The 23,913-nt window shown below is 36.9% G+C and overlaps 1 protein-coding gene and 1 pseudogene across 11 annotated transcripts in view; one reads left to right on the top strand and one right to left on the bottom strand.

Moving 5' to 3' along the window:
- The window catches only part of PTPN20 (protein tyrosine phosphatase non-receptor type 20), a 117,412-nt gene that overhangs the window by 34,603 nt on the left and 58,896 nt on the right, over positions 1 to 23,913 (bottom strand). For 9 of the 11 annotated variants that reach the window (XM_032313144.1, XM_032313136.1, XM_032313138.1 and 6 more), the window contains 2 exons: positions 6,725 to 6,873; positions 2,760 to 2,850 (listed from right to left, as the gene is read on the bottom strand). In XM_032313144.1, the coding sequence (XP_032169035.1) occupies positions 2,760 to 2,850; positions 6,725 to 6,873 (240 nt within the window). The remainder of the gene's footprint in view (positions 1 to 2,759; positions 2,851 to 6,724; positions 6,874 to 23,913) is intronic. The other 2 variants (XM_032313147.1, XM_032313148.1) reach the window with 1 other exon arrangement.
- Positions 15,148 to 23,780, top strand: LOC116573568 (annotated as a pseudogene).

Raw genomic sequence — 23,913 nt, forward strand, 5'->3', positions numbered from 1 at the left:
AAAGGAATGTGAGGCATAGAATGACATTTCCTACCTAAGATTAAAAATGTGTTGTATTTTGTTTCTGCTCTTTGGATGGCCTGAGATAGAAAAATCCTGTGATTTTTCTGGCTGTGGAGGAGAGGGGCATTAGCTTCACCCAGCACAGGAAAGCAATGTGGAGGGCCCTTAGAGACACATAAAGAGCAGCCTCTTGTTGGGAGGGTAGACTGGCAGTTTTATTGTCCAGGAGAAAGGATATAAAGAGCCCCATTTATTGGAGAGACTGTCTTTTTTCCACTGCATATTTATTCCTGCTTTGTCAAAGATTAGTTGACCATAAAGTCGAGAGTCCATATCTGGGCTCTCTACTCTGTTCCATTGGTCTATGTGTCTGGTTTTGTGCCAGCACCATGCTGTCTTGGTGATCACAGCTTTGTAGTAAAGCTTGAAACTAGTCAACGTGATGTCCCCAGTTTTGTTTTTCTTTTTCAACATTTCCTTAGCAATTCAGGGTCTCTTCTATTTCCATACAAATTTTAGGATTGTTTGCTCCAGCTCTTTGAAAAATGTCAGTGGAATTTTGATCAGAATGACATTGAAAGTATAGATTTCTCTAGGCAGTAAACACATTTTAACAATGTTTATTCTTCTAATCCATGAGCATGGAATGGTCTTCCATCTTTTTGTGTCTTCTTCAATTTCTTTCATGAGTGTTCTGTAGTTCCTTGAGTACAGAGCCTTTACCTCTTTGGTTAGGTTTATTCCCAGGTAACTTATGGCTCTTGGTGCTAAGGTAAATGGAATTGATTCTCTAATTTCCTTTTCTGTGTTTTCATTCTTAGTGTATAAGAAAGCAACTGATTTCTGTATATTGATTTTGTATCCTGTCACATTACTGAATTGCTGTATGAATTCTAATAGTTTGGGGGTGGAGTCTCTTCAATAAATGGTGCTGGATAGCTATGTGTAGTAAAATGAAACTCAACCATTCTCTCCCACCATGCACAAAGATAGACTCGAAATGGATAAAAGACCTCAATGTGAGGCAGGAATCCATCAGAATCCTAGGGGAGAACATAGGCAGTAACTTCTTTGCCATCGGCCACAGCAACTTCTTTCAAGATATGTCTCCAAAGGCAAAGGAAACAAAAGCGAAAATAAACTTTTGGGACTTCACCAAGATCAAAAGTTTCCGAAAAACAATCTGAAGGTTTTGAAGGGGCAGGGGGTGGGAGGTTGGGGTACCAGGTGGTGGGTATTATGGAGGGCACGGATTGCATGGAGCACTGGGTGTGGTGCAAAAATAATGAATACTGTTATGCCGAAAATAAATAAAAAATAAATTTAAAAAAAAAGATCAAAATCTTCTCCACAGCAAAGAAAATAGACAACACAACAAAAAGGCAACCCATGGAATGGGAGAAGAGATTTGCAAATGACAGTACAGACAAAGGGCTGATATCCAAGATCTATAAAGAACTCCTCAAACTCAACACAAAACACAAAACAGATAATCATGTAAAAAATGGGCAGAAGACAAGAACAGACACTTCTCCAATGAAGACATACAAATGGCTATCAGACACATGAAAAAATGTTCATCATCACTAGCCATCAGGGAGATTCAAACCAAAACCACATTGAGATACCACCTTACACCAGTTAGAATGGTCAAAATTAGCAAGACAGGAAACAACATGTGTTGGAGAAGATGTGGAGAAAGGGGAACCCTCTTACACTGTTGGTGGGAATGCAAGTTGGTGCAGCCACTTTGGAAAACAGTATGGAGATTCCTTAAGAAATTAAAAATAGAGCTTCCCTATGACCCCACCATTGCACTACTGGGTATTTACCCCAAAGATACTGATGTAGTGAAAAGAAGGACCATCTGTACCCCAATGTTCATAGCAGCAATGACCAAAGTGGCCAAACTGTGGAAAGAACCAAGATGCCCTTCAATGGATGAATGGATAAAGAAGATGTGGTCCATATATACTATGGAGTATTATGCCTCCATCAGAAAGGAGGAATACCCAACTTTTGTAGCAACATGGACGGGACTGGAAGAGATTCTGCTGAGTGAAATAAGTCAAGCAGAAAGAGTCAATTATCATATGGTTTCACTTATTTGTGGAGCATAAGGAATAACATGCAGAACATGGGGAGATGGAGAGGAGAAGGGAGTTGGGGGAAACTGGAGAGGGAGATGAACCATGAGAGACTGTAGACTCTGAGGAACTAATTGAGGGTTTTGGAGGGGAGAGGGGTGGGAGGTTGGGTGAGCCTGGTGGTGGGTATTATGGAGGACACGTATTGCATGGAGCACTCAGTGTGGTGCATAAACAATGAACTCTGGAACACTGAAAAGAAATTTAAAAAATAAATAATTTTTTTTAAAAAATGAAGAGTCCAATTGTATTTGTATGTCTAAACAAAACAGCCAAGGAAGGTGAGAGTTGGGTTACCAAAAGTGACAGATGTCTCAGGCTACTAGACTTTATATTTTAGATGGTTCATGGTCTGAGAAGTAGCATGTGCATAAGGACAAGGCTGAGGGACTTCTATAAATAACACTATGATAGCTACTCAAATGCCAGACTTGAAATTCAACATGTATCCTAGCATCTTGAAGAATATGCCCAGGCTACCCACTGCTAGCTGCCAGAGCTCTTCATCACAGTCACAGGTCAAAACGCCTAGTACTAAAAGCCACACAACCCACTTTTTATCTTTTCCCAAATACAAACAGTAAATAATCAAAACCATTTTTAGCTTACATGGAAGAATATCCCGATATCTGTTTTTTTCTCTGTTGCGTAGATCATTCCCCGAGTTGAAGGCATCAGGTAGGCTCTTACCACCTAAAGTCTTTAAAAGGTAAGAAATATAAATTATGCATTTACTATAACAAAATGAAAAAGAAAAAAATCTGCTCTTCCTCAGTGATCATGATCCTTAAACCTCTATATGGCATAACCCAATGTTAAATGTGCTGTATGATAAGTGAAGTCAGAATCCCATTTAAAAAATACTATTAAAATATCTCAAAATTGAGATATCAATCAACAAGCTGCTTGATAAGAAAATACCAATCTCCAACACGTGGGTGGCTCAGTCAGAAGCATCTGCCTTTGGCCCAGATCATGATCCCAGAGTCCTGGGATCAGGTCCCACATCAGGCTCCTTGCTAAGCTTCTCTCTCTGCCTCCCGCTCCCCCACCGCCTGTGCTCTTTCTCTCTATGTATCTCTCTCTCTTTCTCTGACAAATAAACAAGTAATATCCTTTTTTTAAAAAAAGAACAGACTAATCTCTCTGGACATACTCTTTCCCTTGAACTTCAATATTTTTCCTTTTCTCTCTCTCTCTCTCTCTCACACACACACACACACACACACACACACACACACACACAAAGAACATGCACTTCTTGGGACCTATTCATTAATCTATCATTTTATAAACAAAAATAATAAAATAACAGCAAGAAAAATATATAAATATATAAACAAAAAAAAAGTCTCACAATTTATTCCTTGCCCCATGAAGGAATTATAGCTAGGATACTAATTAAAGAATTCTTCCATCAGGGAAATTCAAATCTAAACCACAGTGAGATACCACCTTACACAAGTTATAGTGGCAAAAATTGACAAGACAAAAAACAACAAAAGTTGGAGAAGTTGTGGAGAAAGAGGAACCCTCCTACACTGTTGGTGGGAATGCAAGCTGGTATAGCCACTTCGGGAAACAGTGTGGAGGTTCCTCAGAAAGTTAAAAATAGAGCTACCCTATGACCCAGCAACTGCACTACTGGGTATTTATCCCAAAGATACAGACGTAGTGAAAGAAGGGGCACATGCACCCCAATGTTCATAGCATCAATGTCCACAATAGCCAAACTGTGGAAGGAGCCAAGATGCCCTTCAACAGACGAACAGATAAAGAAGATGTAGTCCAAAAATAATGAATACTGTTATGGTGAAAATAAATAAATTTAATTTTAAAAAAAGAGACTTCAAATAAAAATAATTAAGTTAATAATAATAATAATTTAAAAAGAAGATGTAGTCCATAAATACAATGGAATATTACTCAGCAGTCAGAAAGGATGAATGCCCACCATTTGCATTGGCATGGATGGAACTGGAGGGGAGTGAAGTAAGTCAAGGAGAGAAAGTCCATCATCAATGATTTCACTTCTTTGTGGAACATAAGGAATAGCCTGGAGGACATTAGGAGAAGGAAGGGAAAATGAATGAGGTGAAATCAGAGGGGGAAATGAACCATGAGAGACTATGGACTCCAGGAAACAAACAGAAGGTTTTAGAGGCAAGAGGTGTGGGGGGATGTGTTAGCCTGGTGATGGGTATTAAGGAGGGCATGGATTTCATGGAGCACTGGGTGTTATATGCAAACAATGAATCATGGAACACTACATCCAAAACTAATGATGTACTGTATGGTGACTAACATAACATAATAAAAAATACATGCATACATACATACATACATACATACATACGTAAAAGAATTCTTCCTTTCAAAAAAATTTAATTACCAAGTGTGAACTCAGTATACATTTACTGAACATTTAGTACATACCCAGCACTTCTCTAGATATTGGAATAAAAAGATGAGTCTGAAAATGACCCCATCTTTAAGGAGCTCTCAGACCAGTCAGAGGAGTGATCAATGCCACAAGATGCTGATGACTGCCATCAGAAGTTAGTCATATGAAAGTCTGTGTGTGTGGAAGGAAAGGAGAGCAGAGGTGAGCAGGTTATCTCTCCAGGCAGAAAGGACAGGAATAAAGGCATGGGGCATACATCTCCTCTTGGGCAAATAAAGTAAATACGTGGTAACAAGAGCAGAGAGAACATAATCTAGCCCAGAGGGAAACTAAAACTACCCAGGAAGGCCTTGTTTCAGATACAAAAGAAGTAGAGATGTATCCAGTTCTACTCTATTAGAGTATTTGTGGAACAAGCCTGAGAATCTGTACTTTTCAAAAGCTCTTCAGTAACTCTTGGCACCACCAGTCTTTAAATAAATGTTGGCAACTACTGGCATGGCAAATGAGAAGCTAGTGAAGGTTTTAAGCAGTAGGATAATAGATCAGATTTTTACCTTTCTTATCTTTATGCAAACCAATTATAAAATTAACTTGGAAAAATATCTATAGGAAAAGCAGAACAATTCTGTAGAAGAAGAGTATCAAGGGAAGATTAGTGTTAACAAATAATAAAAGATAACATAGCTACACTAATTGAAAGAGTTTGGTACTAGTACATGAATAAATCAATAGAAGAAATCCAAGAATAAATTAAAATTTACAGAGAACTTCAGTATATAATAAAAGTGGCCTTTTATATCACTGACGCACAATTTCAAGAGGATCTAGGGACAACAGGATAGCTATCTAATGCTGGGTTGCTACCAAATACCTTAAATTCTAGCTGGATCAAAGATTTATACATTTAAAAAATCAAAAAATATTAGAAAAAGACATGAAGTAATTATTATGATCCTAGAGTAAAAAGGGCATCTAAAGGATACAGAATACCCTGAAGTCCCAAAAGATTGTCATATCTGACCACTAAAAATTAGCTATTTCTTCTAACTAAATGTGTATGTGTGTACATGCACACTTCAAAAGAGACAATTTCTTCATTATATAAAATTATTAATCAATAAGAAAAAGAATAAACAGAAAATTGGGCAAAGAATAGGAACTAACATTTCACCAAAAATATATATAAAAGGTTTAAAAACATGGAAAGCTATTCCCTTGTTCTCAAATAAGTGTCAATATAAATCTACACGAAGTCATTTGTCAATATAAGAGATAAGCAAAAATCAAAAATCTGACAGCACAAAATACTGGTTGTGTTCTAGTAACTTATTATAAGAATACTCATACATAAGCACAAGCATATAAAGAGGGGTAATTGCTATTCATAAAGAACAAAGACTAGAACAATCTGTTTTCATCACAGGGGACTAATTAAAGAAAAGAAGGTCTTTATCTATATAATTAACTACATTATGCAACACTGAGAGTCAATTATCATATGGTTTCACTTATTTGTGGAGCATAACAAATAGCATGGAGGACATGGGGACTTAGAGTGGAGAAGGGAGTTGGGGGAAATTGGAAGGGGAGGTGAACCATGAGAGACTATGGACTCTGAAAAACAATCTGAGGGTTTTGAAGGGACGGGGGGTGGGAGGTTGGGGTACCAGGTGGTGGATATTATAGAGGGCACGGATTGCATGGAGCACGGGGTGTGGTGCAAAAATAATGAATACTGTTATGCTGGAAATAAAAAAAAAATAAATAAATAATGAGATAAAAAATAAGACAGATCTATATGTACCAATAATATTTTTGGAAATTAATTCCTATGTGAGATATTCTTCTTAAAAAAAAAAAAAGGAAAGAAAAGGTAGAATAATTAGTAAAGGCCAATAGTTTTCCAGAAATTTACATGACAAACCTAATAGTGGAAAGGAGGCCTAGGAACTCAAGAGAGGAAAAACAAAGACTTTATCCATTTTATAACCTTTTATGATATTTAACTTACTTTTTTTTTGCTATATAAACCCATTACTTTAAAAATAGACAATATTTGAAAACAAAAAGTACTCAAGCTAAAAGAAAAGATAAAAAAAGGAAAAAAATCCTCTATTAGTAATATGGAAAATCACATTTAGATGTTTGTTAAGACCAAAATATTTACCATAAATTCCTGGAGGATTTCATATTCTGCTACTTTTTTCTTAAGCATTTTAAAACAATCCTTGATGATTGATTGCTCATGAAAATTGGATAATAATGGTCGAACCTGAGCCAACTGAGCTAGCTCCCTTTCAGAAACAATTCGTATACCTAAGAAAAAGAAAAATTCACATTTTTAAGTTACTCATACACATGTGAAGGGAGATTTTATTTTGTTGTGTTTTCTCTTAAGTGAAGACACAGACATTTAAAGATTATTGGAAATTTATTTTTCCAGAAGTGAAGAGCCTATTACTTTGAAAGAAAGAACTCTTGTTTCAGAAAAATCATGATCATGTACCTTGAAATTACACAAAACTCACTATTTTTAGAAAAAAATGTTAAGTGCTATAAATATAAAAGATGCTATAGACTGAGAAGTGTTCTGCTTTATAGTGTGAATTAAGTATATGAACTGACAATTATGCTAAGGCAAGCATATACAAACAAGACTTGGATGGGAAAAAGTGAGAAATTTTGCCCTCCTTCAGACCAAGTATTTCAAAGTCCCTGCAGTCTGAAACGAGAAGATGTGGAAAGTCTAACATACGTCCTACTCTAAAACAGATCAAGTACACATATGCACATACAGACATACACACAACACAAACACACACATACCCGCCAAGGACAGAGAGGTTCTATATAATTAATAAGACTAAAAATATATATATAACATGCAATATAATTATAGATAATAAGTATTTTTACATACATTATATAGTTATACATGTATAACCAAAAATAACAGAAGCAAATACAGGCTATTTAATAGTACACATGGAGGTTTTATATTTTAATGATGATTTTCTAGGCCATGTTGACAGTCTAGATTTCAAATATCTGCAATTTTGCAGATCATGTTCACTGACCAAAATGCAATAAATCTACGGGGCATGTGAGTGGCTCAGTGGGTTAAAGCCTCTGCCTTCAGCTCAGGTCATGATCCCAGGGTCCTGGGATTGAGCCCTGCAGTGGGCTCTCTGCTCAGCGGGAAGCCTGCTTCTCTTCCTCTCTCTTTCTGCCTGCCTCTCTGCCTACTTGTGATCTCTGTCTGTTAAACAAATAAATAAATAAATAAACATCTTTTAAAAAATGCAATAAATCTAGAAGTCAATACTAAAAGAATATCTTTTCAATTTCAGGATTTTGAGGTAATGTGCTCAAGTGAAGCCAGTTCTCCAAATCTCTTTCCAAAGCCAACTAATATGAACAAAATTCAAGTTAATACTAGCAAAAAAAATATAAAAAGCAATTCCACAAAAGAGTGGGCATAAAAAAGAGGTTTCTAAAAATATGCATAGCCTTATAAAACCCTTCTTGTCTTGGAAACTTACTCAACCAAAAGCTCTCTATAGGGGTGGGAGTAAGGGACTGTTGGTTGGGAAAGACAGTCATAGAAATCCTAAAATTTCTCACAAATATCTCTAACCTTAGTATGAGAGAAGGCCTAGGAAGCCCAGAGGGGGGGAATAAAATTCCATGAGAGTACAAGCCATTTTGATCATCATTGATTCCCAGAAGAAAAATCCTTAGAGCTTCCCACATATTCCAGCCTTGCTGGAACAGAAGCTGAGAGCAGGGAAGGAGGAGGGGAATGAAAAGGTAGAATGACAGTAATGGACACTGTTGTTGCCCCCCCCACAACACTGATTCTACCCTAATGGTTAGTAGAGCCATGTGTGATCATTCCACAATAATTCCCTTGCCAGTAAATAATTCAGCAACATGTAGGTGATTCGAGCCAATGGGAAGTAAGGATAAGTTTATTCAAGGCTTATGGGCAAAAGAAGCAAGCTTCTCTCTCATCTCTATCCACTGTCCAGACATAAGTCTGGAAGTATAACTATGGCCCTGATTATTACTATAAGCCCCACGTGACATAAAAGGAATGAACTGAATACAGCAAATACAAAAAAAAAAAAAAACCTATGCTCTAAATGACATCACTGAGCAATTTGATCATATTGAATGTGGAATACTGCCTACCTCTATACTTCCATTATGGGAGAAAGTATATTTCTTTATCATTAACATCATTTTCATTTGGTTTCTTTTTATTGCGGCCTGGTCCAAGAATTCCAATGAAGGTGAATAGGTCAGGCTTCAGCTGAAGATCATGGCAATCATTACAGGAAGGGATTTTTGAAGAAAGGCGGTTTACAGAAAGGGATTTTATCTAGCTATCTAGTGCTGACATCATTGGACAGGTCAAAAGAACAGGAGCTTCCTCTCATCACGGTCCAAAAATAACACCACAAAATGGTCTGCCACAAGAAGAGCTAGCTTTGCTGTAATGAGGAATCTGGGGGAGTTGGACACCACTGCTGTCATCTTTAGCTCCTAGATGACACTACTTTAACAATCACAGAGGAATCAGAAAGCCACCACTATGAGTGCTGGCTCATCATGTACCACCTTAGTTAGAATGAGATGCTAAGAATGCCATGTCTGTTGTGGTTTGGACCAGCAGCCTGGATGCTTCTCTTCATGTCTCAGTCTTGGCTAAGTGCGTACAACTGGCCAAACCCATACTAATGGCCAGGATTTCTGGGAAATGTAATTTTTAGTATTCTTGCCTGGACCATAAAGGAAGACACTGGGAGGAGAATGTGATCAATGTTGAGTAAACTAGTCTATAACACCTGCAACATGACTCATCTATACCCATTCAGTTTTCTTCTCTTTTCCCCCAACCCTTCTGCACACTTGTCATTATCCTCTCAGGCAAAATCTAGTCCTCAAAGTGTTTATAATGGAAGATAACTAATCAAACCAAATCAAATAGAATGGGAATCAACAAGAATTCACCCATGACAGGGTACCTGGGTGGCTCAGTCAGTTAAGCATCTGCCTTTGGCTCAGGTCATGATCCCAGGGTTTTGGGATCAAGTCCCACATCAGGCTCCTAGGTTAGGCAGGAGCCTGCTTCTCCCTCTGTCTGCCACTCCTCTTGCTTGTGTGCTCACATGCGCTCTCTCTCTCTCTCGGTAAAATAAATAAGTAAAATCTTGAAGGGACGGGGGGTGGGAGGTTGGGGTACCAGGTGGTGGGTATTATAGAGGGCACGGATTGCATGGAGCACGGGGTGTGGTGCAAAAATAATGAATACTGTTATGCTGGAAATAAAAATAAATTAAAAAAAAAAAAAAGAAAAGAAAAGAATTCATGCTGAAACAGCAAAATCAAAGAGATGAAGAACTATTCATGTTAGTGAACAAGATGGAAATAAAACACAAGATGAAGAAAAAAATGAGTAATGCAATATGATATGCAAAACATTTCAATCCATTCTGAATGGAACATAACCTACATTGTAGATCTATTGTCTGTAGGAGGAAGTAATAAGAATATAAATTATTTTATTGTTTTTATAGGCTCCACACCCAGGCTGGAGTCCAATGTGGGGCTTGAACTCAGGACCCTGAGATCAAGACCTGAGTTGAGATCAAGAGTCAGATGTTTAAGCAATGAGCTATCCAGGTACCCCTTAAACAAACTTTTTTTTTTAAAAAGAAGGTTCCATATCCATGGAGCCCAACACAGGGCTTGAACTCAGGACCCTGAGGTCAATACCTGAGTTGAGATCAAGAGTCAGATGCATTACTGACTGAGCCACCCAGGCACCCTCAGAATATAAATTATTTTAAATGAGATTAAAAGTAAAACAAAAAAAAACAGAATGACCTCTTACATGAGGTTTTTAGAGTAGTCAAATCCATAGATACAGAAAGTATAATGCACTTGTCAGAGGCTGGGGAGAGGGAGAATGGGGAGTTAGTATTTAATGGGTACAGAGCTTAGTTGAGGAAGAGGAAGAAGTTCTGGAGATGGATGGTGGTGTTGGTTGCACAACAATAAAAGTGTAGTTAATACCACTGAACTGTACACTGAAAAATGGTGAAGATGGTAAATGTTATGTTCTGTATATTTTACCACAATTTTTAAAAATGTCATTAAAAACCGAGATTCTTATCCAGAGACCAACTGCTATTAAAAGATTAGATTCTCCTCAGCTCATGAGACAATTGTCAACAGCAACCAGAACCGCGAATTTTCTTGCTCACACCTCTCTCTTAATAAAGCAAAGACAAAGTTTCCCAAAAGATTCCAAGAAAACTTTACTTGAATTTCAGGCAAGTTGGGTATCAGAACTATTTTTTAAATAAAAATTTTTTAAAAAATAGAATGAGGTGAAAAATAAGTTTTTAGACTTAAGAAAATAAAGGTCAAAAATACGTGATTATAGAATTAGTAATTAAATCAAAGACTACAAGAAATAAAGTAGACAGCTGAAAATGAGCTTATTCATAGGACAAAGATGTGTACATAAATTAATGAAGGGGAGAGAAGATGAAAAAAAAAAACCCAAAAAACAAAAGAGGGTCACCTGGGTGGCTCAGTGGGTTAAGCTGCTGCCTTTGGCTCAGGTCATGATCTCAGGGTTCTGGGATCGAGCCCCACATCGGGCTCTCTGCTCAGCAGGGAGCCTGCTTCTCCCTCTGTCTGCCTGCCTCTATGCCTACTTGTGATCTCTTGGCTGTCAAATAAGAAAATAAAATCTTAAAAACAAAAACAAAACAAAAGATAGCATATGTAAGGGCCTCATTAGAAGTTCAGAAGAAAAACTTAAGATAGAGTGAGGAACTCAAGAAATCTTCCCTCATGATACAAGTTTGGAGAGGGAAGCAGCAGCTTCTGTAGGAAAGGTAAAATGCCTCATTCAGTTCCTTTTTCTCTGTCTCTCCTAAGGATCAAATGCATAAGCTGGGAAAGGGGCAGCAAACCCTATTATCCACAAAGCACAGGTTAAGACACAATAACATTGGGAATTAGGAGGGGAGAAATCATCCTCTGCTCAGCCTATAACATATCCTCTACCCTAAAGAAAGGATAGGTAATTAAGGGCACCATCTCAAGAACCAAGTAGACCTGCCCCTGCCTACAACTGATACTGAACAAGGACAAGAAAGAATGTACTCCCACCCCCGACTGGTTAGCAAGTAGCATAATTACAAATAAGAGCACTCTATTGCTGGGGAATAAACAAGGTCAGGGACAGGATCCTTCTCTGAGGTGCAGGTGTAATGGGGAGACTTAAGCAAAGGGTAGACATTGAAATAAAAACTGTGGTATTTTCCATTCTATGCACAAGGTAACAATACAGGAATTTGAAGCTGGTGATACACTAAGAGTAAGAACAGCAACATTAAAACCCAAACCCTGCTCAAGTCCTAACTAAATAGACTCAACTCATCAGACTGATGAGTTGACTGCCTACAAAATGAAGAGGTATGTCTATTCTTATTTACCTCAGGCTCAAAACACAAGACACCCAGATTTCAATGAAGAAATTATATGCACACTAAAAAGCAAGTAAAAGGGGGAAAAAAGGTCAAGCAATAAAGCAATAAAAAGAACCAGACAGAGATATGACATAAATGTTAAAACTATCAGACAATAGAGTTGAGGGTCCAAATTCAACACCCCAAAAAACAGATAATCAAGTCAAAAAATGGGCAGAATACATGAGCAGACACTTCTACAAAGAAGACATACAAATGGCTAACAGACACATCCTCATTAGCCATAAGGGAAATTCAAATCAAAACCACAGTGAGATACCACCTCACACCAGTTAGAATGGCAAAAATTGACAAGACAAGAAACAACAAATGTTGGAGAAGTTATGGAGAAAGGGAACCCCCTTATACTGTTGGTGGAAAGGAAAATCGGTGCAGCCACTTTGAAAAGTGTGGAGTCCCCCCTCCCCAAATTAAAAATACAGCTACCCTATGACCCAGCAATTGCACTGCTGGGTATTTACCCCAAAGATAGAGATGTAGTGAAAAGAAGGGGCACATGCACCCCAATGTTTATAGCCACAATGTCCACAATAGCCAAACTGTGGAAGGAGCCAAGATGCCCTTCAACAGATGTATGGATAAAGAAGATGTGGTCCATAGATACAATGGTTATAATGGATAGATACAATACATAGATACAATGGAATATTACTCAGCCATCAGAAAAGCCATCAAATCAAAAATTTGAATACCCAAATTTCCATCAACATGGATGCTGAGTGAAATTAAGTGAAGCAGAGAAAGTCAATTATCATATGGTTTCACTTATTTGTGGAACATAAGGAATAGCATGGAGGACATTAGGAGAAGGAAGGGGAAAATGAATGGAGAGAAATTGGAGTGGAAGATGAACCATGAGAGACTATGGACTCTGGAAAACAAACAGAGGGTTTTAGAAGGGAGGGAGGTAGGGGGGTGGGTTAGCCTGGTGATGGGTATTAAGGAGGGCATGGATTACATGGAGCACTGGGTGTTATATGTAAACAATGAATCATGGAACACTACATCAAAAACTAATGATGTACTCTATGGTGACTAACATAACATAATAAAAAAATCTATCAGACAATTTTAAATAACTAAGATCAAAGCTAAAGGCTTCAGTGGAAAAGTGGACAACATGCATAAACAAATGGGAAATTCCATCAGAGATAAGGAAACCACAAAAAACCATGCAGAAATCCTAAAAATGAAAAACATTAAAATAGAAATAAAGAATGCTATCAATGGGCTTATCTATAGGCTTGATACAGAAAAGAAAAGGAATCCACAAACTTAAAAATAGGTCAATAGGCATTACTCAAACTGAAAGAGAAAAAGAGTCAGGGAAGGCACAGAAAACAAATACTGAGAGTTCATTAACAGGACACCTGCACCATAAGAAATGTTCAAGGAAAATCTTTAGACGGAAAGAATATATCAAAGAACAGGAAACTAGATCTTCACACAGAAATAAAGAGTTCTAAATATTCCATAAATGTAGCTAAATATAAAATTCATTTTTTCCCTTTATTTTCACTTCTCTGGAGGGTAACTGGCTACCTAAAACAAAAGCAGTATATATGTATTTCATGATTATTGTTATGTAAAAATAAAATGTTTTCTTGTTATGTAAAATTAAAATGTTTGACAATAATCACACAAAAATGGATGGGAGAAATTAGGGAGACACTATTGGACGGTCCTTATACGACACGTGAAGTGATATAATGTTACTTGAAGATAGAAAAAACAGACTGTGAGAAATTAAAGATGTATATTATAAATCCTAGGGTGACCAAGAGAACATTTTTATTTTTATTTTTTTAAGAGAACATTTTTAAAAGTTGGGAAAATAAAATGTAATTACAAAATAATCCAAAAGAAGTAAAAAAAAAAAAGGAAAAAAGATAAAGAAATATAAACTGAAAACAATTAGCATGATGGTAGAGTTAAAAGATGGTAGATATAAACACAAGCAGTCTATATATACCCTAATTTAAAAAAAAAAAAAAAAAAAAAAAAAACAGAAATTGGGAGATTGGGTGAAAAAGCAAGACCCAACCATGCAATGCCCACAAGAAACCACTTTATATACAAAAATGTAGGCAAGTTAAAAGTAAAGGGATGAAAAAATACATACAATGGGAGCACAAATCAAAAGAAGCTGGTGTGGCTACATTAATAGTAGAAAATATGCCAACAACAAAGTAGACTTCAGACCAAGAACATTACCAAGATTAAAAAGGTCATTACTGGAAATAGGGGAATGAATAAGGGAAATGAGGAGAACTTTTAGAGCAATAAAACTATTCCATTTGACACTATAATGGTGGACACCTGTCATTACACATTTGTCCCAACCCACAGAATTTACAATGCCAATAGTGAACCCTAATGTAAATTATGGATTCCGGGTGATAATATGTCAATGTAGATTCATCAGTTGTCACAAATATACCACTCTTTTGTGGGGAATACTGATGGTGGGGAGACTACGCATATGTGAAGGCAGTGAAGATATGGGAAATCTCTGTCCCCTCTGCTTAATTTTGCTGCAAACTTAAAACTTCTCTAAAAATTAAACCTATTTTTAAAAAAATAATTACTAATGATAAAAGGATCAATCACAGAGAAGACATAACAATGCTAAATGTGTATGCACTTAAAAGAATTCCAAAATACATGAAGTAAGAACTGACAGTCCTAAAATTAGAAAGAAAATTCACAATTATAACTGAAGACTTCACTCACAAATCAAATGGAACGAGTACACAGAAATTCGGGAAGGACAGAAAAGAACTGAACAACTTGATTTAACTGAACTTTATCAAACATTCTGTCCTACATTATAAAAATTCTTCTCAGCTGCACATGGAACCTTCACTAGATAGACCATATTCTAGGTCAAAAATCGTATTTTAACAAATTAAAAATAATTAATATAAATTAAGCCCTTGGACCATACTGAGATTAAACTAAAAATCAATGACATATCTGGGTAATCTTCAAATATTAAGAAAGGCCAAAGCAGAGTTGCAAGCGGGCAAGCAGAAGGCAGTTGGAATGAGAGAATGGAGCAATGCCTAAATCAAAGGAACTTATTTCTTCAAACTCTTCTGGCAGCATTTCTGACAGTGAGGTTGACAAAAAGTTAAAGAGGAAAAAGCAAGTTACTCCAGAAAAACCTGTGAAGAACCAAAAGGCTGGTGAAATTTCAAGAGCCCTGCCATCCTCTAAGCAGAGCCACAGTAGCAGAGATGGTACCATGTTCCAGATTGGAAAAATGAGGTATGTCAGTGTTTGGGACTTTAAAGGGAAAGTCCTAATGATATTAGAGAATATTGGATGGATGCAGAAGATGAAATGAAAACCTGGAAGAAAAGGTATTTCTTTGAATCCCAAGCAATGGAGCCAGCTGAAGGAACAGATTTCCGACATTGATACAGTAAAAAAAAAAAAAAAAAAACCTGTAAAATCAAAGCCATATGAAACCTGTATTGTCCTATTGTTTTAATCTGTCTTTTTACATTGGCTTTTGTTTTCTAAACATTCTTTCCCAAGCTATTGTGTATTTGGATTGCAGAACAATTTGTAAGATGAATGCTTTCTTTTACGTGCATTATTGAAAGTGTTGAGTGAAGCTAATTGTCAACTTTACTAAGGAGGATTGCTTTGGGCCTGCCACTTAGTGCAAATAAAATCAAGTAATAAAAAAAAGAGAAGGAGAGGAAACGTTCAAAGTGTATTTCTACATAACCTATGGATCAAAGAAGTCGCAAGAGAAATTAGAGAATACTTTAAAAAAAAACAGAACTTAGAATAGATTTATGTTTATCAAAAAAATAGCAGGAAGTACAGAGGGTTCCCATATATCCCCTGCTATAGTTCCCCCTATTATTGACATTTTGTATGAGAATAGTACATTTCTTAGAGTTAACAAACCAATATTAATATGTTACTATTAACTGAAGTCCATATTTCATTCATATTTTCTTAGGTTTTCCTTAATAGCCTTTTACTGTTCCAGGATCCCATCTAGGAGTCCTTACTGCCTTTAGCTCTCATGTCTCCTCAGGCTCCCCTTGGCTGTGAAGCTTTCTCAGACTTTCCCTGTATTTGATGACGTTGGCAGTTTGAGGAGTAATAATCAGATATATTCTGGGATGCCCCTCTACTGGAATTTGTTTGATGTTTTTCTCATGATTAGCCTATGGTTATCAGTTTTGGGGAAGATCACAGAGGTAAAGTGCCATGTTCATCATAATATATCAAGGGTACCTACTATCAACATGACTGATTATTATTGATGTTGACCTTAATCACCTGCTGTAGCTGTGTATCATGTTTCCCTACTATAAAGTTACTCTTTTTACCCCTCTTTCCATACTGTACTCTTTAGAAAAAAAATCACTATGTACAACCCACACCTAAGGGGTGGGGAGTTTTGCTCCATTTACTTTAGAGTGGAATATCAACACAATTTATTTGGAATTCTTCTTCATGGAAGTTTTGCTTCTTCTCCCCATTTATTTACATATTCAATTATTTGTTTATATTAGTATGGACTCACAGATATTTATTTTATATTTTGAGTTAAAATCCAATGCTAAAGAAGACATCCAGATGGCCAACAGACACATGAAAAAGTGCTCCATATCACTCGGCATCAGGGAAATACAAATCAAAACCACAATGAGATATCACCTCACACCAGTCAGAATGGCTAAAATCAACAAGTCAGGAAATGACAGATGCTGACGAGGATGCGGAGAAAGGGGAACCCTCCTACACTGTTGGTGGGAATGCAAGCTGGTGCAGCCACTCTGGAAAACAGCATGGAGGTTCCTCAAAATGTTGAAAATAGAACTGCCCTATGACCCAGCAATTGCACTATTGGGTATTTACCCTAAAGATACAAACGTAGTGATCCAAAGGGGCACGTGCACCCGAATGTTTATAGCAGCAATGTCCACAATAGCCAAACTATGGAAAGAACCTAGATGTCCATCAACAGATGAATGGATCAAGAAGATGTGGTATATATACACAATGGAATACTATGCAGCCATCAAAAGAAATGAAATCTTGCCATTTGCGACAACATGGATGGAACTAGAGCGTATCATGCTTAGCGAAATAAGTCAAGCAGAGAAAGACAACTATCATATGATCTCCCTGATATGAGGAAGTGGTGATGCAACATGGGGACTTAAGTGGGTAGGAGAAGAATAAATGAAACAAGATGGGATTGGGAGGGAGACAAACCATAAGTGACTCTTGATCTCACAAAACAAACTGGGGGTTGCTGGGAGGAGGGGGTTTGGGAGAAGGGGGTGGGATTATGGCCATTGGGGAGGGTATGTGCTTTGGTGAGTGCTGTGAAGTGTGTAAACCTGGTGATTCACAGACCTGTACCCCTGGGGATAAAAATATATGTTTATAAAAAATAAAAAATTAAAAAAAAAATCCAATGCTACATTGCATAGGTGCTCAAAATTTTCCAGCTATGGCCAACTAAAATAAGAAAGTATTGTAAACTGAATGTAAATAAAAGCACATCAAAATCTCAGGAATATTGCTAAAGCAGTACTATTCACAGCAAAAGCTGTTGTATTAAATGCTTATATTAGAAGAAAGAACTTAGTGAAGAAATCAATCAAATCAATAGGAAAAATACTAAAAATAATAGTGAAATCAAAAGCTAGTTCATGGAAAAGATCAATAAAAAGTTAAATACCATGTGGTTTCACTCATAGGTGGAATTATATGGTTTCACTTATTTGTGGAGCATAACAAATAGCATGGAGGACATGGGGAGATAGAGAGGAGAAGGGAGTTGAGGGAAATTGGAAGGGGAGGTGAACCATGAGAGACTATGGACTCTGAAAAACAATCTGAGGGTTTTGAAGGGGTGGAGGGGGAGGTCGGGGTACCAGGTGGTGGGTATTATAGAGGGCACGGATTGCATGGAGCACCGGGTGTGGTGCAAAAATAATGAATACTGTTATGCTGAAAATAAATTATAAATAAATAAATAAACAAACAAACAAATAAGAAACAAAACAAGGAAGTAAATAAGTAAAAATAACAAAACTCTTGAATAGAAAGCACAAACTGGTGGTGGCCAGAGGATGGAGGCTGAAAAAGATGAAGGTGCTTAAGTGAAGGGGCGGAAGCTGGGAGGTTGGGGGAACCAGGTGGTGGGTATTTGAGAGGGCATGGATTGCATGGAGCACTGGTTGTGGTGCAAAAAAAATGAATACTGTTACGCTGAAAAGAAATAAAAAATTAAAAAATAAATAAATAAAAACAAAAATTAAATCACAAAAAAAAAAGAAGAAGAAGAAGAAGAAGGACAAACTTCCAGGTACAAAACAAGTAAGTTATGGAAATAAAATGTAAGCATAAGGCAAATAGTTCAATAAGACAGTAATAACGTGTGGAGACAGACAGTAACTATACTTATTGCTGTGAGCACTGAGTAATATACAGAACTGTTGAATCACTGTATTGTACACCGGAAACTAATATAACATTGTACATTAAGTATACTTCAATTAAAAATAATAAAAATAAAGTAGCATTGAATTTAAAAATTTAATAAATCTCTAACCAAACTGATTAAAAAATAAAAGAGAAAAAGCACACTTTACCAAATCAAGAATAAAGAGAGGGCATCAATTCAGATATTATAGATATTGGAAAGTTAATAAGGGAATATTATGAACAATTCTAGTTCCGTAAATCAGACAACTTATATGAATGAGAAAAACTGCCAAAGCTCATCAAAGAGAGAGATGATCTAATAGTCCTTTATCAGTTAAAAACACTGAAGACTGCTATAAGCTGAATTGTGTCCCCCTAGAATTTTATGTTGAAGTCCTAACCTCTAATAACCCAAAATACAACTATATCTGGAGATAGGATTTTTAAACAGATAATAAAATTAATGAGATTATTTGGGTGTACCCTAACCCAATATGACTAGTGTCCTTATGAAAAAAGATAATGGGATCCAGATACCACACAGGGAGAAGATGGCCATCTGCAAGCCAAGAAGAGAGGCCTCAGAAGAAATCAAAACTGCCAACACCTTGATCTTGGACTCTAGCCTTCAGAATTGTGAGAAAATAAATTTCTGTTGTGTAAGCCAATCAGTCACTAGTTTGACTAGCCAATCAGTCACTTTGTTATGAAAGCCCTAGAAAATGAATACAAATATGTATTTTAAAATTTTACAAACACATTCCAAGACCAGATGGTTTCACTGAATTCTACCAAACATTTAAGAGAGAAATAATAACAATTTTGTACAGACTCTTCCAGAATATAAAATAGGAGGAAACACTTCCAAACTAATTTTATGAGGGCAATTTTACCCAGACACCCAAACCAGAAAAAGACATCACAAAAACGAAAATCACAAACCAGACACATGAAAAAATGTTCATCATCACTAGCCCTCAGGGAGATTCAAATTAAAACCACATTGAGATATCACCTTACACCAGTTAGAATGGCCAAAATTAACAAAACAGGAAACAACATGTGTTGGAGAGGATGTGGAGAAAGGGGAACCCTCTTACACTGTTGTTGGGAATGCAAGTTGGTGCAGCCACTTTGGAGAACAGTGTGGAGATTCCTCAAGAAATTAAAAATAGAGCTTCCCTATGACCCTGCTATTGCACTCCTGGGTATTTACCCCAAGGATACAGATGTCGTGAAAAGAAGGGCCATCTGTACCCCAATGTTTATAGCAGCAATGGTCACGGTCGCCAAACTATGGAAAGAACCAAGATGCCCTTCAACGGACGAATGGATAAGGAAGATGTGGTCCATATACACTATGGAGTATTATGCCTCCATCAGAAAGGATGAATACCCAACTTTTATAGCAACATGGACGGGACTGGAAGAGATTATGCTGAGTGAAATAAGTCAAGCAGAGAGAGTCAATTATCATATGGTTTCACTTATTTGTGGAGCATAACAAATACCATGGAGGACAGGGGATGTTAGAGAGGAGAAGGGAGTTGGGGTAAATTGGAAGGGGAGGTGAATCTCAAGATCTATCATGAACATAAATGTAAAAATTCTCAATAAAATGCTAGCAAATCAAATCAAACAACATATAAAAAGGATAATACACAAATTTGGGCTTATCCCAGGAATACTAAGAAGGTTCAACATTTGAAAATCAACCACAGCAACTGACCATAACTCACCATATCAACAGACAAAAGAAGAAAACTATGTGATCATCTCGGCAGATACAGAAAAAGCACTAAAAAACAAAAACAAAAACAAAACTCAACATGCATTTATAATGAAAACTTTCAGGAAATTAAAACTGGAAAGAATTTCCTTAATATGACAAAAGACATCCACAAAAATCCTACAACTAACATTATACTTAATGATGAAAAACAAAATGTTTTCCCCCCAAAATGAAGTCTGCTCTTTCTATTCTTATTCAACATTGTACCAAACGAAACGTCCCAGCTAGTGCAATAAGTTAAGAAAAAGAAATGAAAAGCATATACATTAGAAAAGTTAAAAAATAAAACTGTGAAAAGAAGGTCCATCTGTACCCCAATGCTCATAGCAGCAATGGCCACAGTCGCCAGACTGTGTAAAGAACGAAGATGCCCTTCAACGGACGAATGGATAAGGAAGATGTGGTCCATATACACTATGGAGTATTATGCCTCCATCAGAAAGGATGAATACCCAACTTTTGTAGCAACATGAACGGGACTGGAAGAGATTATGCTGAGTGAAATAAGTCAAGCAGAGAGAGTCAATTATCATATGGTTTCACTTTCCCCAGAGGACATGGGGAGATGGAGGGGAGGAGGGGGTTGAGGGAAACTGGAGGGGGAGATGAACCATGAGAGACTATGGACTCTGAAAAACAATCTGAGGGTTTTGAAGGGGTGGGGGATGGGAAGTTGGGTGAGCCTGGTGGTGGGTATTATAGAGGGCACAGATTGCATGGAGCACTGGGTGTGGTGCATAAACAACAAATTCTGGAAGACTGAAAAGAAATTTAAAAAATAAAAAATATATTTAAAAAAAAACTGTGTCTATTCACAGATAACATTAGTGTCTACATAGGCAAATTCCAAAAAAGAATATACAAAACACCCCTAGAATTACAAGTGAATTTAATAAGGTAAAAGGATACAAGAATAATGTAAAAAAATTAATCATATTCCTATATATCAGCAATGAATGATGGAAGTTAAAGTATTATTTTTATTTTTTTTCAAGATTTTATTTATTTATTTGAGAGAGAAAGTGAGAAAGCCCAGAGGGAGAGGGAGAAGCAGACTCCCCACTGAGCAGAGAGCCTGATGCAGGGCCTGATCCCAGGACCCTGAGATCATGATCTGTGAGCCAAAGGCAGCCTCTTAACTGACTGAACCACCCAGGATCCCAAAAGTATTTTTAAAGTCCCCTTAATAATAGACCAAAACACAGAAGATACTTAGATAAAACCGTAACAAAATATGTATAAGATTTTTATGTTTAAAACTATGAAATGCTAATTACTGATGAAAGAAATCAAAGCAGGCCTAAACAGAGTGAGAAATGCTTCTGTCAGAGAACACAATAATGATCCCATTGAATTAGAAGTTGAGAATGCCACTAGGCCATTTTAGGTTCCTCATCCTTACTGAATTAACAGGCAAAGATGGGTTACTATATTGCTTGATACAACTAATTCTCATTATCAAGGGGAAATTGGGTTTCTGTGAAATAGTAGGGGTAAGAAGGAGTATGCCTAGAATGCCAGTGAACTAGACTGCCCTTACAGTGATTAAAGTCAATAGAAATCTATAATAATTAAATTTAGAGAAGACTGTTACTAGTTAGACCTCTCAAGGATGAAGGTGTGTCACCCTACCAGACAAGGAACCACAACCAGCTGCGGTGCTTGCTGAGGTCAAAGAGAATATAGAATGTGTAGAAGAAGGCAGTTCTACCAGATATAACCTTGCAACCAGTTGCATAAATGAGGACGTAATAGTTACGAGTAAATCTTCCTTTTTCAATATAAATATCTGATTTTATATAGAGAGATATATATTTATCATATACATTTAAATTCATAATTTATCCAAATATTTTTGTTTTCTTTTACTTTTGGGAATTTAATATATGATAAGCATATATTTAAATTTAATTGGGAAAGTGGCTTAGTGAATGGTGCTGGTTTAAATGTCTAGTCCATTTTCTACATGTCCACTATACTTAGCAATTAACAGCAGACAGATTAATGACCTAGGTAAAACTGAATGAATGAATGAGTGAATGAATGAATGAATGAATGAATGAAAATTCTGGGAGAAATTTAAGAGAGTATTTGCGCATTCTTCTAGTAAAGGAATTTCTAAACACTCTAGAAACCCACAATGGTTATGAAGGTTTTCTTTCTTAGGTATGGAGCAGGAGAAGAGTTTATGTTTATCAGACAGACAAGATGTTAGGATTTCCAAAATGTAAAGAGTTCCTACAAAATAATAAGACAAAAATGGTAAAGAGTACAAATATGCAAACGAAAGAGGCTAATAAACAAACAAGATACTCATTCTCATTAGTCATCAGGACAATGTGAATTACAGTAACAAGGAACTGTTATTTTTAATTCATCAGATTGGCAAAAGCTGGGAAAAGGGCTATCTAGTGGTGATAAAAATATGGGAAATTGGACCCTTCAAAACAGCTAGAGCAAGAATAAATTGCTCTAACCTCTGGAAAGGAGTCTGATATTATCTATTAAATACAAAATGAATATATACCTTGACTTACCAAGGGAATCTAACAAAAAAAAAGCACTGGTACATAGGAAATATGTATAAGAATACATATTACAGATTATTAATGGGAAAAAAATCAACTGGAGAATGGCTTAGGATAGGATTTCCAGAAGATAGAAAAGAATTCAGATTAAAAAAAACTTAGTATCTTGCTGAAGGCTGAATGTGACCTAATGTGAGAGCATGGAATTTCGGGAAGCCATAGATACTAGAGAGTTTGCAACACCCTTGCAGACTCAGTAGGCCTCCAACTGATGCTCATAAAAGAAAGAAAGAAAGAAAGAAAGAAAGAAAGAAAGAAAGAAAGAAAGAAAGAAAGAAAGAAAGAAAAAGAAATGACACAGAGTTGTGTCATTTGGAAGGAAATGGAAGGAATCCCTCAGTGGCAAAGGCTTAGAGAAGAGTTACTGCCACTGTGGAAAATGTAAAAAGTCCCATTTGGACCTACCGTCTCCCCAGAGAACAAAATCTTCAGCTGAAGGAGGACGAGCAGCAAACTCTGTTGTGCACAGGTGAAGAACCAATGCAGTTAGAAATAGCTAAAGAAAAACACTCTCCTCCGGGAGGAAAGGCAGGAAACGTTCCTGAGTTCAGGACCCTATACCGATACTATCATCAGTGTCCTACCACTAAGCAAGGAACAGGATATTTCTCCCACAGTAAGCCTGCCAAAAATACAAAGCAGAATTGGAATGTCACAGCGAGAAGAGATAACATCATGGACAAAACTCTCTCCCCTGACAACCAGGAACAGAGAACCTACCAAAGGCTGAGACTGGACTATGACCACGAAGAACTCTGCCCTCCTGTGCAGGCCAGCCAGTACCAGGCTACCACTAGAGCATGAGTGTGGGGAAGAGCCCTTCTGAACCACAGGTGCACCGGGAAGGCTTAAAGTAAGGGCAGAACAGGAAGGTGAAGAGAAACCCTCTAGCATTGCAGTTGCCACCCTAGGCACAATTTAAATCTTGACACATTTT

The sequence above is a fragment of the Mustela erminea genome, chromosome 14, assembly GCF_009829155.1.
Source record: "Mustela erminea isolate mMusErm1 chromosome 14, mMusErm1.Pri, whole genome shotgun sequence".
NCBI lineage: Eukaryota > Metazoa > Chordata > Mammalia > Carnivora > Mustelidae > Mustela > Mustela erminea.